General features: G+C 36.0%; 2 protein-coding genes across 8 annotated transcripts in view; both read left to right on the forward strand.

The window, feature by feature from the left end:
- The first annotated feature begins 279 nt into the window (after positions 1-279).
- KLHL24 (kelch like family member 24) lies at positions 280-17,797 on the forward strand. Of its 6 annotated transcripts, none has more exons than XM_081328943.1 (9): positions 365-420; positions 765-1,571; positions 3,296-3,504; positions 5,199-6,177; positions 6,805-6,989; positions 7,678-7,796; positions 8,461-8,649; positions 11,515-11,703; positions 12,331-17,797. In XM_081328943.1, the coding sequence occupies exons 4-9, from the start codon at positions 5,258-5,260 to the stop codon at positions 12,526-12,528; spliced, it is 1,800 nt and encodes a 599-aa protein (XP_081185069.1). In that variant the 5' UTR covers positions 365-420; positions 765-1,571; positions 3,296-3,504; positions 5,199-5,257; the 3' UTR covers positions 12,529-17,797. The 6 variants fall into 6 exon arrangements, with proteins under 6 accessions (XP_081185071.1, XP_081185068.1, XP_081185069.1 ...); XM_081328944.1 differs by having other exon boundaries at positions 765-943; XM_081328942.1 differs by lacking the exon at positions 765-1,571 and having other exon boundaries at positions 297-420.
- Positions 17,798-20,994: 3,197 nt separating this feature from the next.
- The window catches only part of YEATS2 (YEATS domain containing 2), a 47,536-nt gene continuing 46,869 nt past the window's right edge, over positions 20,995-21,661 (forward strand). For both annotated transcript variants that reach the window (XM_081328288.1, XM_081328289.1), the window contains exon 1: positions 20,995-21,114. The gene's annotated coding sequence lies outside the window, so the exon portion shown is untranslated. The remainder of the gene's footprint in view (positions 21,115-21,661) is intronic.

Genomic DNA, 21,661 nt, shown 5'->3' on the forward strand with positions numbered 1-21,661 from the left:
AGCGCTGCAATTTTTTATAGTTCAATCTAAACAAACTTTAAGAAATTAAAGCTGCCACCGTCTGCCAGTACAGACATTATCATGCAGTATCGCCTCCACAGCAATAAAGTTATGCACCTCTCAGTCTTGTAAACGAAAAAATTTACTCGTTTCAACGTCGTATGAAATTGCGTCGCAAACCTTCGATTAGGGAACTACATCTCCCAAGATATCTTTCAGCCGGCCCTGCTGCGATTGGGTAGTAAGTACGTGACATCATCTGTTTTGACTCTGAGAGGTCACATGTTTGGGGTCTCCTTTGTTTAGAGTTGAGCTCGAACTTGAAAAAGACAAAAAGAGCAAGCGGCGAGCGAGCTGAGGAGAACGAAGCGGGAGGTTTGCTACTGGGACTCCCTAATTCCAGGAAAAAGCGACAGACAGGTAAACGTCTTCACTGAACTCAGTTGCTGAGAACTGAGCTGAATTCCCTGTGGCCAAAAATGTCATTGGGGGCCGGGTGATCATTTCTGTTTCAGCAGAAACACATTCAAAACAACAATACTAATGCCATTTATCTTAAACTGCTTGATTGTAGTGCTGACACTCGTCTGATAAGAAAAAATATATGACACCCCCCCCACACACACACGTGTTAAATGCAATGTAATGGAGTTTAAAATGTATGTGGATTCTTTGTAAAATCTGCCATACAAGAAAGGAAAATCCTTTGATATTATTATATGGCCGGAGAAAAGAATACTAGCGGTAATTTCTTTCTTCTGTAGCAAGCGCGAAAAAAAGACTCGTAGCACAACTCAGAACACCGTTAGTGCTGTCGAACGCTTTGTTTGTGCATCCAGAAAGGAAGTGGAATTCATCAGAAGGGGAAAAACAATATGCGTGGCGGCGGCGGCGGGTGAGGCGCGTAAAGCGGCTTTCCTTCTCGACCACTTCTTCGAAATGCGTAAATCTGGATTTGCACTGTTGGCGAGAATGATTTCGGCGACTTGTAAAGTGCTAGATTTCGTCTTTTTAAAGGAATCTTTTAAGAAACTTAAAAATAGATCTACCAACTACGGATTGTATTTTCCCCCTTCCTCTTTCTCGCTTCCAAATCGCGGTTGGACTTCTATTTCTGTTTGGACCGATCAGAAAGTTTTGGCCAGCAGATTTGGGTTCTTTCTGAGAACATCGAGAAATTCGCTCATTGTTTCCCCCTTACCCCCAACTGCTTTACAGTCCCTATAAGCTTCGTTTGGTGACCCTTCTACGTTTAGTGGCAAATGCACAGCCTAAGGAAAAAAACCTATATAGTCGCCCCTCTCCCGGGCTCATCGACACATTCCCGGGAGATCAATCCCTGTGCGTAGAACTCCCCCCCTTCCCCCCCCAATGAGGCGGTTGGAGAAATGGCTGTTGGCGAAGTGGCTGTTGGCTGGTCCCTCCACTGGACTAGACCAGTTTTTCCAAAGGGGAGGACAGAAATAGCTTCAGAAACCCTTAAGCCGACGACATTTTTTTTTAAGGGCGTTAGGCATAACTACTATGACTTACATGAGGGAAAAGAAAAGAAAAAAAGGAGACGATGAAAAGTAGGTACCAATCTAAACGAGTTTTTCCCAAGTTGCTTCTCCCTCCCCAAAATATTGCAGCTTCCTTCTCCATCTTGAGAACTGAAGGAAAGGCTGCTGCTGATTGGAGGACACCCCAGCTGAAGACGAAGGAAGAAGTAGTGAGCGTGCTTGGCAAAATGGTATTCTCTAATTGGACCTAAAATGCGGGGAGGCGGGTCTTGCTTCCTGATCTCTTCGGGTGAAGGTGAATTGGAGGATGTGTTTATGCAAGCTCCGCTTGGCGGCTGCTCGGGTTCGACTCGAGGCCAGTTGTGCAACAGCTGGTGGCGCTGATTAGGAGTTACGAGGCGGTCGTGTTCCTTTAAGGTTTCTAAGAACTTCGTCTGTTAAAGTCAGCGGGGTGCTGGCGTAACCGCGAAAGGTTTTGTGTCTCTGAACCGAATTGCCCTAGCGCTCTGGCAACCTGAGCCTCTTTCCAGATGGGCCGCAGGGAAACAACGCGGAATTTCATTTATCAAGACACCTTACACCAGGGGTCTTCAAACTTGGCCCTTTTATGACTTGTGGACTTCAATTCCCAGAATTCCTCAGCCAGCTTTGCTGGCTGAGGAATTCTGGGAGTTGAAGTCCACAAGTCATAAAAGGGCCAAGTTTGAAGACCCCTGCCTTACACGCTCGATCCTTAGAAATACGAATACAAACGTGTAACTTAATGGCATCGAAGTCGTCCCGAAACTATAAGTGGGTCCACGTACATTCTTCACTGTGTGTAGAGCTACAATTTTGTAAGACGGAAACCCCCGTATATGAGCTTGGTTTGTTCTTAGGGAAAGAGTGCCTCTGTTGATTGATGTCCGGTATTTGGTTTTGGAAATCTCTTCCAATAATACATTGAATTGCCGTAGAATTGTTGCGCTGGATTTATAAAACTTTACGCAGGAAAGAAAGTAATTTTGGAGGCTTCTTGCAAACCAAGAAAATATGAATCTGCTTTCCCAAAATAGTATAGAGTAGCAAAGCTTCACATCATAAAACATAGATTTCCCCCCCCCTTCCATTCAATCATGTCTAATTCGCAGAGACTGGATGGATGGGTCAGCTGCAGGGTTTTTGGCAAGGTTTTTCAGAAGTTATATGCCTCCCTCTTTCCCAGAATTGAGAGAGAGTGACTGGCCCAAGGTCACCCAACTGATTTAGTACCCAAGGTGTGAGTAGAGCTCATAGTTTCTAGCCCCATGCTTTCACCACTACATCAAATTGGCTCCCTGGTAGAAATTAAAGAACCTAAAATGTACATTTTTATAGTTGGCCTAATTTATTTTTATCTATTTTTAGATATTTTTATCCTGCCTTTATTATTTTTATAAAAACTCAAGGCAGTGAACATCCCCAATATTTCTTCCTCCTATTTTGCCCACAACAACCCTGTGAGGTAAGTCACTGGCCCAAAATCACCCAGCTAGCTTGCATGCCTGAGGCAGGACTAGATTACATTGTCTCCTTTTAAGTCGGGTGCTTTAACCACTACACCATAGTGTCTATCAATTATTTCATTTAACTCATAGTGAAATGTAAAGCAGTAAATACTACACTACTAATTATTATCCATTATTTTGTTACTTTATATAATGATACCAGTTTTCATGATTGATCTGTTCAATGTTTGGATGAGAAAGTGATGGGAAATTCTAGCGCTATAGAGTTCTATTTGAAGAAGACTTTGCTTTTTTTCCTTTTTTTAGAGCAACAAAGAAGAAAATACAGTTGCTTCATCTTAAGGAGTTATAATTTCAAATTTATGTCCAGGAAAGAAGGGATCAGAGTTCCAGGGCTAACTTGAGATGAATATGATGAAGTAGAATTAGACAGACTTAAAGGAAGTAAACATCTTTGGTTCCTGTAATTTACCTAATCATTATATGAGGACTGTACTAATTCTCTGCAATATTTGGTAGGTAAAATCAAGCAACTTAAAGTAATATTTTCACAAAAACTACAGTGGAAGTAAAGAGGCATGGAATTGATAAGTGAGATTTATCATTTTAACTCTGTGGTAAAATAATTTAGAATGCTTTAGGCTATCCACATACTTTCTACCTTAATCATTAAACAGAAACATTTAATTTGCTTGCCATAAAGGGTTTTAAATGCAACAACCAGCAAAATGAATTAAGCCCAGAAATCTACTGGCAATCAATACGACTTCAGGAGTAGTAGTATTCTTACTTGAAAGGTACAAGACAGCTGGTTTGGAAAAGGAAGTCATCTTCTACCTAGATATGCTGGTAAACATCAGTGGGACACACAGCTAGAGAAACACTGACCTATTTTAACCATCACTTTAACATAATAAAATAGGTGCTTTGTTTTGTTAGCCCAGTGGTCTATTCAATAATGCTAGTTTAAAAAATAATTGGTAAATGTTATGTCTAAACCCTGTGTATGCACATTTAGAATAGAAAAAATTTGAATAAATTTTACTTTTTTTCTTAACTTCATGAAATTTCTACTACTGTAATGGTTATCGTCTTCCAGAAAGAAACACACCTCTAGTTCATTTTGTTGTTTACTGAAATAAAACATCCATGTCTAACTAACATATTCACATTGTTTCAGATTCAAAGGTTTTAGTGGTGTTCAGGTTCAAGTGTTAAACTGAGAAAGAACTTCCGTTTTGTTAATTCAGAAATTAAAGGAATGAATATTTGTTAACCTAAGTAGAATTGATACAATTTGCATGAGTTGAAGAGGACAGGACTAAATGAAAAGACTTTCGATCTTTCCCTTTATGCTTATCTACCTTGCCTCAATTGTTGGATGGCTGCCAGTAATCATTAATACGTCAGCAGTCCAATTATAGGCTTCTAAGATTTTCTGGATTACTATTTCATATTTATTTTCTCTCAGGTCATGGTTTTAACGATAGATAAACATAAAATTCACTACAGCCTACTTAAGAAAATCTTCAAATATTACAATACAAATGTTTCTCATGTATCTTCACTAATTCTATTGACAATATTTTTTCTACAATACCAAATAGAGTTCAAATGAATTATTTGTAATTACTAAAGCCCTGTTAGCTTATGCTGACCAGGGTGGTCAGTAACTAGGCATATTTTCCAAGAGAATTCTGTAGGTTTTCTTTTTCTTTCTCCCAGTTTTCCCACCAGAGATCTATAAAGAAAAATTACTAGTGTTTTTAAATAGTGGGTCCAGTGTGAGAATGGAGATGTTTGGATACAAAACTATCCCCATCTTGCTTCTATATCTTTCATTTTGATGTATATTGGATGTATATGCAAACAGTTCTTCATAGCTAAAGTGAAAGTGATACTTATGAGGTTGTAGGCAATTCTCCCTCCCCATAACACCTCTTCATGTAATAGTATTTAATCTCCCTTCAAAGGTCTTTCATTCATTTATTCAATATATTCTGTAAAATATTCATGTGTTAAAGAACTATCAGGATTGGTTAGTTTAGCAAAATAGCTTTAAGACAGGAGAGTTTAGCTTTTGAGAAATTTTTTGATCCTTTTGACTAAGCAACACTAGTCTTTATTGCATGGCTAACCCAATGTTTTATTTATTGTAATAATGTCTTTGTACAGTAGTCTGAAATATTTTTAAAATATCCATTTTTAGCACCAAGAAGATATTCATCACATCTATTCTCCATGATTGCATAAACAGTTGATGTAACCATGGTACTAATACTGGGGCGCAGATTGAACAGAGGGGATAATCGGGTCCAAGAATCCCCAGTCACCAAGCGTAAAGTTTTTGAAATGGACCCAAAGTCTTTATCAGGCCATGAGTTCTTTGACTTTTCTTCTGGATCATCCCATGCTGAAAGCATACTTCAGATCTTCAATGAATTTCGTGACAGTCGCTTGTTCACAGATGTAATAATCTGTGTTGAAGGCAGAGAATTTCCCTGTCATCGTGCTGTTCTTTCAGCTTGCAGCAGCTACTTCCGAGCTATGTTTTGCAATGATCACAGAGAAAGTCGGGAGATGTTGGTAGAAATTAATGGAATTTTTGCTGAAGCCATGGATTGTTTTTTACAATATGTATATACAGGCAAGGTAAAAATCACCACGGATAACGTGCAGTACCTGTTTGAAACGTCAAGTCTGTTTCAGATAAGCGTTTTGCGTGATGCATGTGCTAAGTTCCTAGAAGAGCAGCTAGATCCTTGTAACTGTCTAGGAATTCAACGTTTTGCTGATACACATTCTCTGAAAACACTCTTTACAAAATGCAAAAATTTTGCACTGCAAAATTTTGAAGATGTGGCCCAGCATGAAGAATTTCTTGAACTTGGAAAGGATGAACTTATTGATTACATTTGCAGTGATGAACTGGTTATAAGCAAAGAGGAGATGGTGTTTGAAGCAGTTATGCATTGGGTGTACCGGGCTGTGGAATCCAGGCGCTCAGTTCTACAAGAAATTCTCACACATGTGAGACTGCCTTTGTTACATCCTAACTACTTTGTTCAGACAGTGGAGGTAGATCAGTTGATCCAAAATTCACCTGAATGTTACCAATTGTTGCATGAAGCAAGAAGGTACCATGTCCTTGGAAATGAAATGATGTCTCCAAGAACTAGACCACGAAGGTAAGATGATCTGCAGAGTAGCTCTCTGTTGCATTCCAGAATAGTTTCTTCATTATACTTCTATTCAGGGTGTTCAGCTACTATATAGTTCGATTTGCACATGGAAAAGTGTGTATGCTGCTCAGTCACTACTATTTAACTGCCTATGCTAAAGAGAGTAATTAAGTGATTTCTGTTTGCTGGTCATGTTGTCCTATGTGAACCACAGTCCAAAAAAAAAACCTAGAGAGTGCCAGCTTGGATGGAGCTTACAGGTTTACTTCACTATTGTCACTAGTAGGAAGAATCAAGCTGGTGTGCCTGGTTGCTCAATTCTATTCTCATTCATATACTGACTTAAATTCATTCTGTCTAATTATTTACTTCTGACCTGAGCCAGTACTATCAGTCAGTAAAGGTATATCTGGAAATCATCAGGTTGCTTAACGATGTTTTCAAATGTGTATGTCGTTTAGGAAGAGTTTTTCTTGCCTCACTATTTGGTTAATATGAGAACCTTTTCCAAATGTTTATTTAAGTGGGCAAGACTTTAGTTCTTTTTCTTAAATATAATGCTTCAGTCAATTTTAGGTAGTGTTGCTAAAATGTTAAAAGTATTGAAAGTATAAATATATTTTGTGTTTATAGATCAACTGGCTACTCTGAAGTTATAGTTGTTGTTGGAGGTTGTGAGCGTGTTGGGGGATTTAATTTGCCATATACAGAATGTTATGACCCAATGACAGGAGAGTGGAAATCCCTGGCAAAATTACCAGAATTTACAAAATCTGAGTATGCAGTTTGTGCTTTGAGGAATGACATCCTTGTTTCAGGTAATAATTTTATTTGGGGGGAGGGAGGTGTAATACCGTAGAAAAAATACTGCTATTTTAAAGAATGTGTCTTTTTTAATATCTATTTTACTATCAATGTGCATTGGAAAATAGCTCAGTAAAGTGAACATAGAGGTGACTTATGTATCCATTTCTGAATAACTCTGAAAAGTCTTCATTTATATATGTTAATTTCAAATGTAAGGTATGTTCAACTTCTGTGTTCAACCTGTATATCTATCTGATCTGGTTTTCACTGAAATATTATTCCAGGAAATGTTCTTTGATTAGAAGAGTTTTATATCCATTACTTTGTGGTCAAGAAGTTTTGAAAGTATATAATTGTTCTGCATTTTATCTTTAGTAGTATAAACTAGAGGTTTACAAAGCATTTCACATTGAAACAGTTTGAATTTGATGTGGTCATTTTGAAAACTCTGGCAGCATTTTGTATTCAGAACAGATATTTTAAGCTTTCTGAATCTCAAACAATTCCAAAATGGTCAAAGCAACATATCTAGCTTGAAAGAACCTTTCCAGATTCATAACAGAACATTTCAAACTTCAAACATTTCATACTCATTAGAAGGCTTTATAAACTCCCTGCAACATAGTAATGCATTTTCCACAGTGAGGCCCAATAGTGACAATGCTTATCTAATAATAACCAGGTTTTTTTTCCAATAAGGTGGAAGAATCAATAGCCGTGATGTATGGATTTATAATTCTCAACTTAACATTTGGATCAGAGTCGCTTCTTTAAATAAAGGGAGATGGCGCCATAAAATGGCTGTCCTCCTTGGCAAGGTAAGAGATCTTTATTAAAGATACTTAATTTCTTAAATATAGTTGCAATAAAACACTAACACAAAATCACATTGAATTCTCTGTCTTAAAGATGAGGTTTGGTGTTGAAACATGTCATTTTAATCTGGTTTGTGGATATACTGTATACATTTGATGCAGAGTTGCTGTTGAAAACGGGTTTTTCAGTGTCACTTTTCTTATTTAACAAGCAGCCTTACTTATATCTTACTATGATAGACACACACACACACACACACACACACACACACACACACAGAGAGAGAGAGACAGAGAGAGAGAGAGACAGAGAGAGAGAGAAACACATACTTTTTATAGCCAAAGGACAGAAACAGAAAATATTGCTAAAGATAATGAAATAAATCAACATATTGAATAGCCTCAAGATAGCAAGCAAATGAAGTTATAAATATGGGATATGTTGTGTTTCATGTTTTCTGTTTTCTGCTGCTACACAATATTGGATATAGTCCGAGTTGAAGAGAATTTGAAGTCATGTGAAGTGTTGCATGTTCTTCCTGGGTGATGGAAGTAGAAGTAAAATAGGCATTACAAATGTCCTTTCAGGTTTTGTGTAACTGCATTTCTGTCACTAAAAAAATTAGAGGACAAACATGCGGATAACGTTTTCTACATATTCTAACAGGTGTATGTGGTTGGAGGATATGATGGGCAAAATCGGCTGAGTAGTGTGGAGTGTTATGACTCTTTTTCCAATCGATGGACAGAGGTAGCTTCACTTAAAGAAGCTGTCAGTTCTCCAGCAGTTACCAGTTGTGTGGGCAAACTGTTCGTGATTGGTGGAGGTCCAGATGATAACACATGCTCTGATAAGGTTTGGTATTTGAATTAATTTTTCTCACATTAGTAATATTTAAAAATAATATTTTTAAACTACACACACACACACACACACACACACACACACACACACACACGGAAGTAAATAACCCTGTATAAAGTGCTAAAAAAGTAAGAGGGTAATGAAAGAAATTAAAACTATGGAATAAGTAAATAAAAAGAAATAGAACTAACACTATATCATTTGCTATTTTTCCATATATTTCTATCCTTGCAAAGCATTTTTGCTCCCACTTTGTCCATGTATCACTTCATATATTCTCAGTTCATTCATTTTTTTCCTTTTTTCCCCGAATTAATCTTCATTTATTCACTTGTATGACCAGATCATTTGTATCTACTTATAGTGGTTTCTCATTTGTGAATAAAATCCATAGTCAATCATCACCATTCTTGACTTTTTTTAACCACACATACTTTTTATTTTATTAAAGATTATAATTATAATAGGCACACTAATACAAAGATGGAAGAATAAAAAAGAGTAGAAGGTGCAGAAAAAATAGAAAAAGAAGAAAAAGAATATAGTATAGAAAAAGTAAAGAAATATATAAAGAAGCTACTCCCCACCTTCATCACAAGTATAAACAACTTTAGCAACTTACAACTTCCTCTTAAAATACAAGAAATGATTCCTTCTCATACTCCATCTCTTCTCTATAAATAAATTAATAAAGTATGGTCATTTTAGCCATGGTGTCAGCAAAAATTCCATTAAGAGATACCAGAAATAGCAATATATCTTGCTCATAAATAACTTCTTTATTTGTTAAATTAATTTGCTGCCCATCTCACTGGCAGTTTACAACAGTAAAATGGGGAAAATAATAAAAAATGTAAGCATAATAGCAAAGCAATGAAACAATAAAAATAAAAGTGTAACAATATGAATTAAAAGATGGGCAGAGGGGAAGCAGGAAGTGCAGCCTCCATTGTGGTGCTCTCCCCTTTTGGGTCCCCAGGCTAACGGACAGAGCCAAGTCTTCTGGCCCTTGTGGAATGATAGAAAGGTTGGGGCGAACCTCACCCCAGCAGGGTAGGATGTTCCAGAGAGCTTTATATTTTATAACTTTATACTATTGCAGAAGTTTTCATTTTGTTTTCTTTGTCCTTTCTCACAAAATTCTTCAAAACAAGCATGTTTTATAAATCCAATATAGGAAAATTATCCAGTTTACTCTCTTGGTTTATTATTTGCATATCCATTTTAATTATTAAACATCAGCCATTTCCTTTGTTTGTGGAGTGTCACATCTTTTTCCATGTCAAGAATGGAAAAGATACCCTCGACTCAGCTTCAGTCTTGTCTTGTAAAACCTGTTCCTCTTCCATAACATCTTTTAGTCAGTCCCTCCATAGAGTCACGTGTCTCTGATAACACATTTAATATTAACTTCTGAACCCATTTTTCAAAATAATGTCAGTTAGACTATTCTGCTCCATTCTGTAAATGTAAATCAAGTCTGTTTTTTTAATTATAATGTTTAATTACCTTTAGTGTCCAATTTTTAAAATCTTACTTTAAAAAAAAATAAAAGCATTGTTCCACAGGAAGGATTCTTTATAATAAATTCCTAACTCTTATTTCAAATTTATCTGAACCCTTGGTCTGTTTGTAACTTTCTAAAATCAAAATTTTAATCATGTTTATTGGTTGGTTATTCCAAAAATTGTTTTTAATTTTAAACTTGTAAATTTTTGTTTTGCTGAGAATTGAAGGGACACTCAGCCAGTGCTGGCAAACTTGCCAATCCAAAGGTTTTTAACCAAAAAGCAGTTAACAAATAATTTTAATTTTGAAAGTGATTAGAAAATAAATATGCCAACCCGGTGTCCTTTTAAAGACAGTAGACTGTGGTTTGAGCACGATGGCTACTCCCTCATGTCCCACAGCTCTAAAACCTCAAGAGACTGCAATCTTGCAATCTCCTCCCAAGGAACAGCTGTCTGCAGCACATCTTAAGTTTCCTTGTCCAGAGAGATTCATAAAGCCAATTGCTACTTCTCTGATCCAATGTACTTACTGATTGCTTGACTTATTTTTGAACCATTATGTAAAATAATACATTTTACACATTTTGGTTTAAAGGGAATTCTTTTAACAGGAGTACAACTGAGGACAACTTGAGCCTATTTTACTCTTGGGTGAAGATTAGGTAAAGGCAGCATCATGACTGCAGGGGGGGGGGGGGGAAGGTTGCCAAGGCGGATTTATGCTGTGGTTCAGTATAAGTGATAACAGAGCTTGAAAGTGATGATTTCTCTGCAACAAATAGTTTTCACTACTTATACATGAACAAAGAGAGAGAGATTCCTCAATTTGGTCAAGGTTCAGTGGCTCCAGATTAGGAAGCCTAATGGCTTACAAGAGTCTGCAGGCCAGAATATTTTCCTTTCAGAATTTCACATATTAAACTGACTTGCTTTCAAGTTTATATTTTAAAATGCACTTTAAACCATAAGTTTAACTATGTTGGATCCAGATAACAAACACACTGAATAGCAAAGAATTTAAAAGCAAGCTTGCTAGAGAAGGTGAGAGGGCATATATATGAACCCAGGGAAAGGCAAGTCTTATTTTTCTCAGGATAAACTGTGATTCATTAAGACATTCAAGTACATCTTTTATTTTTAAACAATTATACTTGCTAACTAAGCCAAAAAGAAAGTATGCAAATTTTATAATTCTTATGGTAAATGAAGGATAATTTTTGATTTGCTCATTATTTATTACATCACTTAGTGAATGATGTTAAGAATCAAAGGAAGCGGAATTTATAAGTACTATATAATATACCAAAGAGGTGCTAAAAACTAACATGTATTTCCTTCTCTTAAGGTTCAGTCGTATGATCCTGATACTAATTCTTGGCTCCTCCGTGCAACAATCCCCATTGCGAAGAGATGTATTACAGCTGTATCATTGAACAATCTCATTTATGTTGCTGGAGGACTCACAAAAGTGATATATTGCTATGATCCACTTGAAGATTATTGGATGCATGTGCAGAACACGTTTAGCAGACAGGTAACAACTAAAAAAAGGCTCATATGTACAAATAAAAATATGTTAACATAACATGATTAAGTGCAAAATTAGGAAATCTTTTTATTTCTGTGATACATATTCGCTTTTCATGAAATTGATACTGGAGCATTGGGGTTTTATTCCATAGGACAAAGTGAATTTTGCCATCATGCTGTAAAGAAGTAAGCAAGTTTTTCCAATTTAGGTCTCCAAATATACTGGATTTATTGGCTAGCATCATAATTTCGATGGGAAATTATGGAAGTCCAATATATTTGGAGGGCACAAAATGGGAAAGTTTGGCTTAAAGGTATAATTCAGCATAAGAATAACTGAAATATCTGGAAAGTATTATGATGGTGCTATCCTGGAAGTTTGCAGAAACCATCTCTGGACTGAGCTTGATACTTGATGGTTTTCATTAAAAAAAATTGCTTCATTTAGAATTTTCCCATATTAATATCTATAAGAGGCAGAAAGCATGATACAAAAGTTTATTGACAGGGAATATGCCAAGCCCAAGCTTAAGAAAAGAAATCTACAAAAGAATGATTTAGTACATTTCTAGCAAAGCAATTATTTTAACATAATTTCACTCTTTCTTTCTCTTTTTGATCTGATGATCAGGAAAACTGCGGTATGTCTGTCTGTAATGGGAAAATCTACATCCTTGGTGGGAGAAGAGAAAATGGAGAAGCCACAGATACTATTCTTTGTTATGACCCTGCAACAAGCATCATTACAGGAGTAGCTGCCATGCCCAGACCAGTATCATACCATGGCTGTGTGACTATTCACAGATACAATGATAAGAAGAATTTTTGAGTAAGAAATTAGGCTCATATTACTGCCAGGATTTTTAGGATTCATTTTAAGAACAGCAAAGCAGCCTTTTCCGAAGTGTCAGATGGAAAGAAACACTGTTGTGTTTGAAGTCTGAAATGTAATCAGACTTGATTGTTAAATATTTCCCATAGTTACAATTTTTAACTTCTTCTGAAATCATTAACAGTTGATGTTACTAAATAGATCATGCTCATGTCCATACTGTATTTTTTCAAGTTTATTTCAAATAGTTTCACCTGTATTTTTCATATTTTTAATGTGATAAGTACTGTTTACTGTCAATGTGAAAAACTGAGTTTATATATGATTTATGTGTAAATGGTTTAAGTAATATTTACCTTTTATTTTCTTTCATTAATTGAATTTATAGAGCCACTGTTAGAATAATGTTTAAAATATATGAAAATAATATACGTTTATGTTGTCTCACATCATCATGAAAGACTTTTCATCAGAAAGCATATTAAAAATATTTAGGTCCATCTGCATGTAGAATCACTCAGTTAAAGGGGTGTTTCATTTTTGTTAGTATGTGATTACTTTTCATTTTACTTGTAAATGAGGCCTTAAAACATCTTAGTTACTTACTTAGTTATTTGCTTAGTTACTTTTTAATCTTCAGAATTTCCATCTGAAATTAAGTATCACATCATAGCTGTCCATCAGAAGCCCAAAGAAGCAATAATTAGAATTAAACTCTGCCACTCAATATGTTGGGCTTCAGTATTGTTCCCAAATTGTTAAATGGCAACTTTAGATTTAAAAAAATACAATAGTAAGGAGCTTTTGCTTAAGATACAGTAAAACCAATGAACAAGCAGTTGATTAACCATTGCCTTCTATTAAAGAATGAAAGCATCTGCCATGTAGTTGTTATTAATATTTTTCCAGGTAGCATCTCTCTCTGACATTAATCATTTTCTGAATTCTGTTTTTTTTCCTGTAGCATACCCTGTACAACTTGAAAAAAATGCCATATTTTAGTATAGGAAATGCATATTAAAACACGATTTCTAGGTGTGAAAATGATAAGTATACATGTCACCAGCACTTTTGTGTTGCATATTACTGTGATCAGTAGTTGTATGATAAGCAGTATTGTATGACAGTACAAGAACATGTTTTACAAGGAAAATTCATTGTTATTTTGTACATCGTTTCCTTCTTGAATATTTTCCACATAATTTTTACACTGCTGTGAATATTACGAATTTTCCTTTGAGATTCTAGCATAGGTAAGTTATGTATATTCTTTTTCCATCTCCATTTTTACATCTGTTGGTTATGTTCATGTTCATACAGTTGCTTAACTAGACTATAAGCCTTAATCTCCCACATTTAACCTTATCAGAACCTGAGTGAAGCAAGTTTCCCTGAAAAATATGCCTGATTAAATAGTTTTAGTGGATTTTCAAGCAATTATATACTATGTGACATTTCTGGTACCTTGGAATTTATCATACTTTTGTTTTAACGAGGATATGGCTCAAAATCATTTATTTAGTAAGTGCTTTCTTTTCTATTTGTGTGTTTGCAGTAGGTACATTTAAATACTTTTAGCATTGACTATACAGTACTTCTATTATTGGAAGCATTTGTGCTGATGTGCAATAGATTATACATATAATTTTTCAGTAATATATGAATTAACAGTTAAATGATTTTGGTTTCTGTAACTAGAAAACTCCAGTTAAGTCGTTTTGCTCCAGCAGTGAAACAAGAATAGATTTTTGTTGAAATCAAAGGGGTTGTTTCCCCTCTTGATTTCATTGGGAAGCTATTCTGTTAGTGAAGAGAAATGCACTGCATTTCACCAATAACATAAAAATTCATTAAGGGAGAGCTGGGCAACCTGTTCCTTTGACTCTCCTTTTGCACCCCACTGTTGCAACACTGGGCACTGTTTCTGAAAACTTACAGCAATTTTTCCTGCCATTTCAAGGGCAATAGCAAACAAAAACTATGGAGTTTTCTATAGCAAGCCCTATCAAAGTTAAAAATTGGGAACTCCATGAATTCCCTTAAAAACATCCTCTTGTCCACATATGTGACATGTTCTCCTGTTTTGTAACCCTTTATTCCTTTATCCTACAAAATCCATTTCAGTGTGTCTCTTGGCCATTAAATTCGCTACTTTTGCATGAAATATATCACTTGGCAGGAGATTGTTGTTAAAACTGTAAAAACATTCATTTCTATTTTGAATGTACAAAGTTCACAAATGGCTGAACCAACTGGACTTAACAGTATCTTTTTTTGTTGGCATCTATTTTGGAAAAGTTCCATTTAAAAACATAGATACGGTATGGTAATGGTATATGTACCTCTACTTGGCATGTTTGCTTGCTTATTTTCAGCTATAGTGAAGATATTTTTTTTCCTTAAAACCACCTTGCAACTACTGTTGGGTCGTATTTGACTATAATTAACTTCCAAGAAATTCCTGTTAATAGTTCTTGAATGAACCAAGTTGCAAATATCTATTTGAAAATGTCAACCAATGCATGTCACTTGTTTATACAGCTTCATAGATTGTGCCAAATAAATCTTGCTTGCCATCTACAGGAAATTTGCCCTATTTTACATTTTGGTTATTTCTATTTTAATTTCACATGCTTACTGTTTTGCTTAAATCCACTCAATCCAATTGAAAGGGGCATAGCAGGAAAAAAAAGTCACCTTATAGATATTTACATATTTCAGTAAGAATCACTACAGGTATATAATCTATAGTTTACTTGATTTTATTGTAATATACTGGATTTTTTCCCCTATAACTAGTCACTGGCCTACATTTTGATGCTAACAGTTGCCCATTGTTTGATTACAGTTATCAGCACCTTAGACTCATAAGGCCCATATACTTTTGTAGCATAGCATTTATAAGCCCATTCTCTTAAAAACTCAGTAACTCAAGGGAAACATCTTTTCATAACCTTAAAGCATCCTTTTGCAAGTCATTGTTTCAAAAGTCATTTCCATTTGTGTGTACTTGCAGAGCTGCTTTGTTTTGTTAGTATGTCCCAGTTGAAGTATCTGAGTATGTAACATGCACACTCAGACAGCTGGGATGTGATGTGCAATCTCTCTGGAAGACAGATGACTGAATACTTTGAAAGGGTTTAATCCACACAGGCCAATGATTTATTATGCATTTCTCCCAAATGCTTTGCAAAATCTTGCCATGTTACTTCATCAGAGTTGTGGAATCTGTATTCTTAATCAGACATCCTGCTAACTTATCCCAATCTTTGAAAAAGAAAGCATTTTCCTTTGGCCTTTTCATCCCTTTATATAATTCTACCATGTGTAAAAAGTGAACAGTGTAATAAGTAGAATATAAAGTAATCTCTCAATAAATTTATGCCTGATGTTATATTTAAAAAGTCTATGCAACTATTCTGAGGGAAAAATAAAGCAGATGACTTTTATTCAAATATACCTAGAATTATTTTCACAAAGTTCCAATTTTTGTAAATAGGAACCATTGTTAATGTCTAATGTATAGTAAGTTTTTGTAGGTTGAATAATTGCAAACCAGCAACTAATCTTGATCTTGCAGTTTTTGTGTGCTTTATATTGTAAATAAAAATGGTTTTGTTACTATTTCTAAGATGCATATTTAATGTGTATTTAAAACTGTACTATTCTGTAATACTCTGTACTTAGCCTTTTATAGTTGTGGAACAGCAACCTGCTTGTGATTTTGACAGGTTTTTTTTCTGTTTACATTAAAATTGAAACAAATGGTTGTAACAAATGCAGAGAATGAATGTACACAATAGTAATTCAGTAGATAACAAATGTGCATGTTTAATATATATTCCAGGATGTCCAGGTAATGTATGTGCCCCACAAAACATATGTGCTGCACAAATTATTCATTTACTCCAAAGGCAGTCCCATCATATTCAGTTTTCCACATTTGGTATTAAGAATCTGCTGCTAATTGCAGTTTTCCTATTGTGTGTGTGTGTGTGGGGGGGGGGAATTACTCACTGTAGAAACTGACTTTCTATCCTTCGCAGATTGCTTGATCTTTGTTAATGAAGATCTTTCATTTGTGAAGGATTCCAAAATGGTTGGAATCCAGGCAGCAGCATGCTAATACTAAACAAAACAATTTGCATGTGAAATTTTAAAAATAGCTGAATATTAACTCGGAAAATGTATTGATCACTGAATTATGTGTCTGAAGTTATCCTGGAAATACTTTTAATTAGATTGCTACCTAGTTCTTAAAAGATTGCATCTATATGAGCCCCTTCCTGAAAATTTAGCACAGGGCTGAACAACATATATGTCTCGTGACACTTCAACATCCCATTTTCAAAAGCCCAACAAACCTGACTATGTTGACAGCATGATTTTTATTTTGTTTTTGTTTTTGAAATACCATTAGAAGTGGAAGCAGAAGGTCTCTAGGAGTTAAATTCTATTTATACCTTTAATCTGCCCAAATGAGCAGAAATCTATCACTTCCTATGAGATCCCCAGGCAATCTTGTATCTAACCAAGGAAGAGTGCAGCAATTTCCAATTCTTGGAAAGCCACCCCTCTCTATTATAGCATATTCTATTTCACTGCATCATCGCGTATCCTATCATGTTTGAAAATCATGGAAAATTTACAAGAGGGAGTTTACCATCCTGAGTTACATGAAGGTAGACCAAGTTAAGTTTCACTTTTTCTGATACAAAATTTGTCCTTTATGAATTTCCTGTTATAGAAGGATTTAGCTGAAAAATGAACACTCTGAAAATACACTTTTTTCTCTTGTCAACTTTTGTGAATAGAGAAATACTACAGGTTAGATGACAGCTAACCTCATATGAAACTTACTGGGTGAAGTCTTCAGTTATACCATAAAACACTGAACTAGGGACAGTAATTCTAATGATTTGGTCATTTTTATTGTACTTACCAATATGCTTTATAATCACACTGTCATCTTTTATTGAATTTATTTTTTTTAGCTTGCATTATGATACTGGAGTGTATCGGTAGGTATTTTAATGTTATGTGTATGTATTTATAGGTATGTGTGATTTTTTTTGATGATTGCTTATAAATGATTCTTTTTAAAGCTACTATGGGTTGTAGCAAAATGTGAGGGTGAAAAGCATTTGATTGTAGTTTATTTGCATAATTAATCCAAAGAACTGAACTGTATATTGTAAATAAATCCATTTTAGTATAATCTTTCCCCCAAAGACAAATTCAGAATAAACAGTGCTAATTTGCATCATTCTGGTTTCCTATTTCATTCAAAAATTTAGATCTTTATTATGTGAATGTATATTACTTATTTGATTTAGAGCTCGCTTTTCTGACAATTACAGGACCCTAAAACTGAACAACATTGTAAAATAAAACAGATGGTCTTTCATATATTTAGTATTTAACCACTAAGGCTCTAAAAGTACATGTACTTTGTACTGTATACACTTGTACTTTGAAACATATTCAGAAAACCATTAGTAGCCAGTGCAGGATTTTCAACATGAGAATCTGTTCTCAGTTGCTACAGTATTCAGTATTCCAATCAACACATTTTTCACCTTCTAAACAAAGCATGTAGCAGAAATTGTTTCAGAAAGAATACTAGATGCAGCTACAGAAAGTTATTCCTTGGCACTGCTTCCACCTGACTATCAAAAACAGCTGAGACTGAAAGAACAATCTCAAACTTGAGATTTCAGGAGCAGTACATCTCTATCTCCAAAAGGATACACTTTGATCCTACTAATCAACAGCACATTTAAGTTTTTTTTAAAGAGCATGCTACCATATAAGCAACAATGGCCACAAATTACTCAGTTCTTGCAGAAGGAAACATTTATGTTCCTAATGTTTAAAAGATCTTAGTTCTACTGGGGAAAATACAATTTCCATAGCAATTGGTATGATTGCCTGAATATTTTAATATCTAAGTCCCATTAATAAATAATAAATCTTAGTTTGGAAGAGAAATATTTTACTGTAGCTTTCAATTTCCAACTAGGACAAATAGCCATGGTATTCATAAGCAGAAGATTTATAAAGATAAGTTCTAGATTTCCATTTAAATTCTGTAAGTAGACTTATACAATCTTCCTTACGATGAATACATTGTTCTATTCTAAAATTCAAAATACTATACTAAATACATTCAATGCATATTCTGACTAAACAGCTGACTAAAAGAAATGCTCTCTTTTCAGCATATTCCTGTGAATCTAAGAAGTACGTAACACATGAGATGACTCACTATCTCGTCAAACAGAGATAGCAGTTCTATCCCCCAACTAGCAGGTCCTCCTAAAATCTTCTCACATCAAGACTGGTAGTCCTTTTCTTTCTCAAGTCTTCAGACAGGAAGAATGTAACACCAGCATCAGCATAAACCATAAATATGACAGTAGTAGCAAACTCTGGATTATTTTAATCCCAAATCCATTGTGTAGGGCAAAGGATAGGATGAACAGGAAAAAGGACAAGATGGCCACTGTCACCCAGCAACTGACTTGCTCCTGCTTTCATTACCATCTCCATTTCCCCTGAGCTGTGGTGGAATTAGAATGCAGAATTGCAGGCTACCTCTGCTCACAGCCAAAAGTTTAATCCTGACCTGCTCAAGGTTGACTCAGCCTTCTATCCTTCTGAAGTCAGTAAAATGAGGACCCAGACTGTTACAGCAACATGCTGACTCTGTAAACCGTCTTAAGAGAGTATTGTAAAGCATTATAAAGCAGTATATAAGTCTAAGGGCTACTGCTATTTCTATTTCAAGCCCAGATTAAGTAACTGCTAGAATTTCCTAGATATTGGCTGTTAGAAATAGCTGGCCCCAAATAGCTATTGTCAGTAAATATGGAGAATACCATTAGCCACATGCTATATAGCTGTCTTTTTACCCTTTGAGCTCTCACATTTTCACCAAACATGCACAATGCCAGCCAGCTGATTAGCAAACAACTCAACATCTCCATCAACTATCTTAACATTTCTCCATGTACTCAAGCCATTCAACACAAACATTTAGCCTTGATGCCATATAAAAAAATCTACAAACTGTTGTTGGACTGTATTAATTTATCCCACTCTAAGTATGTTTCACTTTGTATGTTTCTTGTTTAAACTTAACTGAATAAGTATTGTGCAGAAGAAATTTGTGAAGGACTGTACTGTAGCAAAGCAATTATATATATTATCTAGTCAAATATATTCATAAATAAATTGTATAGAAACTCTTAACTTTAATAACCACCATACAGCTATGTAGATATTACAGCTATGAAATCAGCGGTCGTTGGTGCTTTCTGAGCTTGCTTGTTTTCTTGCAGTCATTTCATTACCCAAACCTTTGAAATATTAGGTTCATTTATGTACATAGTTTTTCAATAGTGCATTAGCTTAAATTTAAAAAATAGTGCCTGAAAAAAATGTTCTGAACAACAGTGTTTCAGTGATAGTATTTTGACATCTAAACTTTATAAAATGTTACACATTTCTACTTTGGCTTATATTTTTAGAACTACTGACAAAAATGCTTAGAATATAAACAGCACATTCTATAATTCTTACACTAATTGATATATTTCATTTATATGCAAATGTATAATGATAATCTGTATTTTTTTGCTTACAGTTGATCTAAGTATACATCAGAACATTAATAGAATTATGGAGGAATTTACTGATTTGTCAGGCACAAGCAATCAGATCGACATGTGTAGAGTTCAAGCAGACTATTTTATTGTATTCTGCCTATAATACAAGAATCTCCCCAGACTTCTCTTGGGAGCAAACAGATAAGATCCCATGGAAATTGGGCGGGGAGGGGGGGGAGGTGTCAGCCCTAAGTGTCTTGTGGCTGCACAACAACTCAAGACTAATTCCCAGGATGAACCGCGCTCTCCTGGGTGGCAGTTTCCCAACACTTTCATACTATTTCCAAATACTCATTGCCATAAGTTCATTCTGAGTTGAGACAAATGGCCCTGGAATTTTTAGATGATGTATCTGGTGAGGAAAATGATGGCCAATGAAGGACAAGGCAGCAATACAGTGTGTAAATTGCGTCTTTTATGTTACCACTTTAACAGCTGCCTACAGCATTCCCACGCAGCTAACAACGATTACGATTAATAATCAGAATAACAGTAATAGTGCCAACAAAAAGCAAAGAACGTACTATAAAGAAGTGTAGTGATACAAACTTTGGGGGATTGTAAAGCTCCCTAAACAAAAATATCAACGCGCGGAAGAAAAACTAAAAGCGTCACACATCAGTCTTCTTGGCCAGTCCAGGTCATTTAGGTTAAAGCGGATGCTGTAGGTGAAGAGCCAAGAACACACCGGCCAGTCCAGCACCGCCACTGCCGCCGCCTTCCCGCATCGGCTTCTCCCAATGCCCGCCCCTTCTCCGCTCTCCGCCTGCGCAGCCGCGCCCCTCCGTCGCCCTGAGAGAGGACAGAGCTGATGGCGGCTGCGCGCTGCAGGTGGTGGCCTCGCTGAGCGTTGGGTTGGTTAATGCTAAGGGATTGCCAGCGGCGGCCTTCCGGGGGGGTTTTAAGCAAGCCGGTGAGTTGTGCAGTTGCAGCCGGAGCCCCCGCTTTATGCCTACCGAGCTGAGAAGGGGCAGGGCGGTGCGTGAGTTTGGCGAGCGCCCTCTCTGGCTCGGGTTCGACTCTGGCAATAGACTGGGGGCTCTTGTAAGAAGCCGGAGGCAACTACGTCTGAAAGAGCCGGCTAAGTTTGCTCAACGACTAAGTTCGCTGGGCTTCGGGGCTGGAAAAGCCAAGTACCCCCTTTACGCCCATCTTGCACTCATATCCTAACCATGTTTACTTGGAAGGAAAAACGCCGAGTTTTGGTGAACAATGTTTTGAGCCTGCTTTAAATCTGCAACCTTGCAGACTAACCCTAACTATGTTTCCTTGAAAGTTCACATTGAATTCAGTAGGACTTCCTGTTAAAGACGTGTAGCCCATGCCAATGTAGAGTTATGTTTACCTGTTTCCATTCATTTTAAGTGGTTCAAGCATAACTTGATTGCACTGGTCTGTGCTCTGCATTTACTATTTGACATACGGAACCTGGATATGAGTCCTGTCTGAGTACTTATATT

The sequence above is a fragment of the Vipera berus genome (assembly GCF_964194415.1).
Source record: "Vipera berus genome assembly, chromosome: 5".
Taxonomy (NCBI): domain Eukaryota; kingdom Metazoa; phylum Chordata; class Lepidosauria; order Squamata; family Viperidae; genus Vipera; species Vipera berus.

What these genes read in the sequence shown, in the direction of transcription:
- KLHL24 (XM_081328945.1), top strand. Translation starts at nt 5,258, where the DNA reads ATGGTACTAATACTGGGGCGCAGATTGAACAGAGGGGATAATCGGGTC. An exon ending in TGGCTGTCCTCCTTGGCAAG is followed by an intron (nt 7,797 to 8,460) that starts GTAAGAGATCTT and finishes ATATTCTAACAG; the next exon opens with GTGTATGTGGTTGGAGGATA. An exon ending in AGAACACGTTTAGCAGACAG is followed by an intron (nt 11,704 to 12,330) that starts GTAACAACTAAA and finishes TCTGATGATCAG; the next exon opens with GAAAACTGCGGTATGTCTGT.